Source organism: Oppia nitens, unplaced genomic scaffold, assembly GCF_028296485.1.
Source record: "Oppia nitens isolate AA-2021 unplaced genomic scaffold, nextdenovo-longstitch-racon4-pilon3 scaffold3_pilon_pilon_pilon, whole genome shotgun sequence".
Classification (NCBI taxonomy): Eukaryota; Metazoa; Arthropoda; class Arachnida; order Sarcoptiformes; family Oppiidae; genus Oppia; species Oppia nitens.
Genome location: NW_026533221.1, coordinates 4,016,362 through 4,023,482, shown reverse-complemented (window position 1 = coordinate 4,023,482; position 7,121 = coordinate 4,016,362). Strand labels below are relative to the sequence as shown.

The window sequence follows — 7,121 nt, the reverse complement described above, 5'->3', positions numbered from 1 at the left end:
AATAATACATAATTTAGATTATATTGTTTATCTTTTTTTAGAAATGATTGCAAAATAAATGTCATTTGTTAACATTTACATTCATTTCTATCTAAAATAATAACAATTTTTAATGTCATTTAATTAATTTATATTATTACGTAAATAATTTAAATTATTTTATAAAAATTTATATAAAGATTTTAATTCTTAATTTAAATTACTTAAATTAGTTATACAAGAAATATTTAAAATACTCAAGATTCATTTAAGGACAATAAGTACTGATTGTTAAACTTTAATATATTTTATATCATAATGTTTTTCTAAAAATCGTAATAAATTTTTTAAATATTAATATAAATATTTATAAAAATATATTTCTATAATATATATTCAAACAACTTTCTCATGGATGGGAATTCTCTGATAAAATCACTCCAATTTTCCCGGAAAATATGGATATTTTATTTTCTCTCCTTTAATCGTTAGAAATCAAAAATATATTTTATATTATTACAATAAATATGATACTTTTAAGTAGTACTAAAACTAAAATATTTTGCATAAAATTTTATTGAAATATTTAAAAATAAATTTTAATTGAATAAATTTATAAAAACTACTTAACAATACCATTCAATATACAGTTTAATATAACATTAGTTTTTCATAAATAATAATAATATGTGTTGTTTAGGGTTCAATAGGTTGTGGCTCAAGGAAATAGATTCACTGAGAACAAGGAAAATAAGGAACTTTTGGAAAATAAATAAAGGGAAGGAATTTTAGCGATCTTTAATAATATATACTATAATTATAACAAATCCCTTATTATTATATATTATATAGTATGACAAATATATATAATTTAATGCATAAATAATATAAAATAATTGAGTTATGCTTATCAAGCAATCATTTATTATTTAATGAAATTATTGAATTAAATAAGTATGAAATTCATGTTTCATATTTTTTTTAAATATTACTGCTTATATCTCAATGTTAATTTTATATTTATCAAATAAGTGATTTCAATATTTAAAATTTTTAACACTAAATATTTTATAATTGAATACCAAAAGAAAAATATTTATTAAAAAAACTTATTTTTTAAAGTAAAATTCAAATTGTAAAACAAACAAATTTTGTTATCTAATATACTGAATATTAATTATACAATTTTTATTTAAAATAACATTAAAATGTTAGAAATTTATTTTTAATAATGAATAATTATAAAAACTTAAAAATTATTATTTTATTTAAATTACTAAATTTACTTAATAATATACTTTAAAAAACAAAGTATTTAACATAAATGTGTTTATGAAAATATTATTCATAATAATTGTACAAATGTTTTAAAGTTTATAATTAAGCCAATAATGTTTTCTGAATATTTTTATTCAATATTAAATGCATATTTTTAATATATATTATATTAAATTTTTGTTTGATTAAAATTTTTATTTTAAAATATGCTAAAATTTCTACTAATTTTAATTATAAATATAAATAGCTTGTAAAATATATAAATTTAAAATAACATTAAAATAAATAATTAGTTATTATATCTAGTTGAAAATTAATATTTTATATAACTTTAAATAAATAAATTTATTATTATTATTAATTTCATTAATATCGAATATTACAATATATTGTACAGTAATGGTATGTAAAACTGTAACAAATTTGTTAATAATTTTTTAAAAATTATTTTATAAAACTGTAGTCTATGTCTAAGCTTTATTATACGATAATATATCATTTATTGGTGTAAACATGTCTTTAAAAATATTATAATCATCAGATGTTTACTACAAAGTATACCTTTCCAGTCAATGTTTTTCATATTTTGTATTAACTAGAGTTATAATTTTTTTAACAAAAGTATGAAAATGTGAAGTATATATCAGTAGTGTATTGATATTTAAGACAAATATCCAATAAGTTTACAAAAATAGCGTTTTTACCCAATAAACCGCGCGGTTGTCGCGTAAAGATTTAATAAAATCTCAGAAGTTTTATGATTGTCGCCGGCGTTTCCATTAATATCATTAAAATTAAAATCAATTCAGTTTAGTATTTAATTATTTTTTTGCAATCAATATATAGAAATATTTACTTATTTACGAGAAAAATGAACATAAAATGGTTTACTTTATTTACTTCTTAAAAAGGGTTATTAAATGTAAACCTATTAAACTGTCAGATCTTTGGAAAGTTTTACAAAAGGAGTGGAAAAGTTTAACACAAGAAGTCATTCAAAGAGAATTAATTTTATTTAAAAAAAGGATACAAACCTTTCAAGTATATGGCAATCATATTAAAAACATTATGCATATAAAATAATTAATTAAAATATTAATTAAAATATTACAATTTAGAGTCCCCGTACTGTATATATATAATATTAATATTTAAATGTATGCTGGTCACATTTCAAACATACTATTAAAATATATGATTTTATATTTACTAATATATTTTATTGCATTAGTTATTGACATAACTTAATATGAAATTTAATTTATTTGTACAAAAGTCAGCAACTTACTTTTTTATATTAATTTATTACTGTTGATAATAAATAATAAGACAAAATTGTTGCATTAAGTGTATGACAAATAATTAAATTTCTATAATGTTTTATAAATTAGTTTCAATGTTCATATTTTCTTTAATTATCACTTATAAAAATAATATAAGTTTAATATCTTAGTTTAAAAAGTTTTCGGAATTATAAGCAAAAATATTTTTATCAGTTTATAACTGTTTAGTTTGCTTGAAATTTTTACATTTAAAGTTAAGATAAATTTTTAAAAACAAAATAGTAATTTTAAATTTATATTTGATTTTTATTTTTTAATGAGTTTAAGTATATTTATTATGTCTTTAATATTTCATAAATTATTTTTCAAAAATTAGGTCTAACTTTGTCGTAACAAAATAGCATAATTTTAATTTTTAAATATTTTTTGCTATTTGTATATTAATAAAAAAATTGTATTAAGTCTGTTATTATCTGAATTATTTCAATTCGTTTCATTATTTATTAGCCACACTAATAGATTAATTAGATATTATAATAATAATAATAATTAGTTAAGAATATTATTTAATAAAATAATTTTTTTATTTTAATAATATACAAAGTATTTATTATTTTTAAAAATTAAAAAATATTATTATAGAGATTATTTTATTACTGCATAAGGAATGACAACTATAATGCTATTAACATATTGTAACATAAAATATATTATATTAGATTAGGTATCTATTTGTTTGAATAAATAATATTTCACAAAAAATAAATTATAATATAAATAGTATTTTTGGCTTTAATTTAAGTTCTGTTTCAATAAAAAGTAAAATAAAATACTGTTCAGTATTTTCAGATATTTATATACATTTACTAAATTATTTATTGATTTGTCTAATGATTTATTGCAATATCAATAAGTAATAATTTTTTGTCAAAATTTAGTGTAAACACAATTTTGAACTAAACTCTAGTAAATTATAAATTACTTTTTTATTAAGTAAAACAGTTTAAATTAAAATAAAAGTCTTAATAAAAAGATTTGTGTTACTAAATATTGTAATTTATCAAATTTAATAAACAATTTACAATATTTTAACAGTCGATTAACATATAATTTATATATTTATATATATAATATAATATGTTATTTACATAAATAAATGTATATTTATTTTTACAATAATTATAAATATAAATTGTTACAGTGTTTGGTTAGATAATAATATAATAATAATAATAAACATTAAAACAATAAATAATATTTTTAATGATAAAATGATAGATAGGATGATAAGTGTATGTAATGGTTGTTCATACAAAGGTATCGGCAGCACAACTGCCCCCAAAGTAATAGTGCTGACGATTGGCACTACTTTTTCTCAATTTTTTTCTATACCTACATTTGAACACTTCTTTAAGTTTTTCTCTAAACTTTTTGCCAAATATGCAATAAATAAGAAAATTGATGGCAGAGTTGAGACAAACTAAAACATTGGAAAACATTGTGGGAACAGCCAAGTAGTCCGGTTTGATTAGTTCCAGACAATTGATCACAAATGCCGGTGCATTACAAGCTATAAAAGTTATCACAAGTCATCATTAAACTTACATTTTATCATAATTATTAACACATTGTTTTATTATATAATTACATTTAATGTTATATAACATATCTATATTATGACAGTAATGCTATTATATTTACTAATATACATAAATGAATAGACAAACCTATAAATATAGCGACAAGTAATGTAAGCATTGAGGCTAAATTAAGCTCACGTTGTCGGGCACGGGTCAGCTCAGTACGATTAGCGGTGGCTATTCTGACACTTAAGTAGATTTTGGTGTTGAGGACACTTAGCAGAGTCAGAGGAATGATATAAATGAGTGACAAATTCAATACTATATAATAAAACCAATAATAAAGTTTGCTTTTTCTCAGATCCGATTGTCTAACAGAATCTTCCGTCATATCGATTTCGGCAAAACGCGGTAAATTGTAGACAAAAGCACCGATCGACAGAGCGGTCAACGCCCAGATGGCTCGGGAACGGGTCGATAATGTTAATGATCTTAAGGGATGACAAACTGCTAGGTATCGCTCGACTGTTATCAGACATGTCGTCCAAATGGATCCGGTCTGAGATATTAATGCTAACGGATAGACAATACGTATGTAATATTGTAAAGGATTGTGATATTGATAGTTAGGTTTGTTATCTTCATTGACATTAAAATCCATACAATCATCACTATTATCGACAAAATCTGTTTCATTTAAAATAAAAGTCAATTTATTTGGCAAATAAATTGCACTTTTGTTACAAAATAGCATTTTTTGTGAAATATATGATAAATAGGTGCTATTTGTTGTGTCGCTTATTATGTCTAAATGTTCATTCAATGGCATCGATGATGACATGTCTTCACCAGTTGATATTGTCGGCGACGTTGAGTCGCCCATTTGATTGGGGTTTATATGAAGCGCCGGTACGCTCAACATTAATATACCAAATATGAGAACCCCATTGTCATAAAGTGCCAAAACTGTTAGGTATATGTTTATCGATTGTTTTCGCATATCTTATTGTTTTTAATAAAAATATATAAAAATATAATTAATTAATTATATTATTAAAATTTAGATAAATTATTGTATTATATTCAATAAAAAACTATTTATTGTTTGTGTTTACAAACAAGTGTTTTTATGTCATGTTTTTTATATTTTATTTCAAAACAACTACTCCTAATACATTGATATAAATTTATATATACAGTATATACATAAATATATATAAATAATATATAGAAAGATAAATTTATCTAAACTACAGTATTATTAATTATTAATGCATTGAACTCTCAAATTTGGTCACGAAATTCATTTTAGTTTTGTTTGTTTGTTAAAACCCAATATGAAATTGAAGCCGTTTCTCATTAATGATGCAATTTTTATCATTATATCAAATGGTTTTAATCAATACTAGAGGTTGTGTTTTGGTCTTTTACTTAACTGACATTGATTTTTGTTTTCTTGAGTAATGTGTTGGTTAATCGTTGTTTTTTTTGGGTATTAATTTGATAAAATTAACTTTGAATTTTTCCATTAGATTAACTATAATGTACTCAAACTTAAATTGCCTGTTAAATAAAGATTGGACTAAAAGATTTTTAAAAACCTTAATTTTTAATAAAACTAAATTGCATTATCTCATTAATGTAATAAAAATTATCATCACATATATTATACTATAGTATGACCTGTACACAAATGTTTCAATAAATTTTATGTTTACTTCATTTTAAAAAAAAAATTTCATTAGTTTTAATTAGAATCACTATTTGTAAACCAATTCAAATAATTGAGTTAACGCCTCAAATAAAATTTTCAATTTATTATAATATTTTAGTTTTAATATAAAAAAAATTACATTTTGTAGATTAATTTTTTTTTAATATGATTACACGGGTCAGACCCTAACCTTTATTCTATAAGATACTATTTCTATATAATACATATACCAATTGTATCATTGGTCAGTCTAATTAAATAATATATTTTATATATGACTATAGAAATAAAGTCATACATAATTCATATTCTGTTTTTTGTCATCAGTAAAGAATTTGAACTTTTTTTAGTTTACTGAATGTATGTTTTATCTATAATTAAGTTTAAGTTTACAAATAAATATATATATATATATATAATTATTTTAAAATACTCTATTAATGCTAAATTTTATTTTATTTTTTACTTTAAATTCTACAATTTTTATGTTATTTATTCTCAAAAAAATCTTATGTAAAATATATTCCATAAAGAATTTTCTAAATTTAATACTAATATAATTTAACTAATTGAAAGTTAAGTTTTATTAAATACTTATATTATAGTTAAAATACCATATTAATATTAATAATTTTTTAATAATAAAAATTAAATTAAAATAACAGATAATAAATTAATACTGTAATAATCAATAATTATATAAAAATTATTGTTTTTACTATAAAATCTAATATTTGAAAATATAAAATATATTCATGTATTTTTTATTAAGTATTTTTTGTCATTTACTATTAAAATTGTCATATTTTATACAGTTTTAATAATGTATAGTAATTACACTAATATATAATATTTTAAATTACATTTTTTGAAATTTATTAATTAAATACCATTATTAAGATTTTTAATTAATTAAATTATATATATATATATTTAGATATTAAAATTAATTTGATAATATAGTATTGTTTATTTGATTAAATTTTCTATTTTAAGAAATTAATTGATAATAACAAATTCTGAGAAAATTTTGTAATTAATAATTATTTAAATATAATAATAATCTTAAATAATATTTTATATATTGTACTACACAAATACCTGTATACGAGTGGGATTTTTAAAATTATATAAACAATAATACTATATATATATATATATATATTCATAATTGCTTCTATAATATTGTGATTTTTATCATACACTTATTATAATATCTATTTTAAGCATTTAAGTTATATTCAAATTACACACACATTTATGATGTTAAGTCAAATATAGTACTTA

The 7,121-nt window shown here is 19.4% G+C and overlaps 1 protein-coding gene across 1 annotated transcript; it reads right to left on the bottom strand.

The window, feature by feature from the left end:
* Nucleotides 1-3,847: 3,847 nt before the first annotated feature.
* LOC128957857 (FMRFamide receptor-like) lies at nucleotides 3,848-5,120 on the bottom strand. The gene is made up of 3 exons (XM_054303673.1): nucleotides 4,865-5,120; nucleotides 4,268-4,807; nucleotides 3,848-4,110 (listed from the first exon to the last, which is right to left on the bottom strand). Exons 1-3 carry the CDS (start codon nucleotides 5,118-5,120, stop codon nucleotides 3,848-3,850), a joined length of 1,059 nt encoding a protein of 352 aa, XP_054159648.1.
* Between the last annotated feature and the right edge of the window lie 2,001 nt (nucleotides 5,121-7,121).

Bases quoted from the DNA above. Each gene is read 5' to 3' on its own strand.
- LOC128957857 (XM_054303673.1), bottom strand. From the start codon at position 5,120: ATGCGAAAACAATCGATAAACATATACCTAACAGTTTTGGCACTTTAT. The intron at 4,808-4,864 runs GTAACAAAAGTG...TAAATGAAACAG, and splicing joins TTCACAAAAAATGCTATTTT to ATTTTGTCGATAATAGTGAT. The intron at 4,111-4,267 runs GTTTGTCTATTC...TAACTTTTATAG, and splicing joins ACTTGTCGCTATATTTATAG to CTTGTAATGCACCGGCATTT.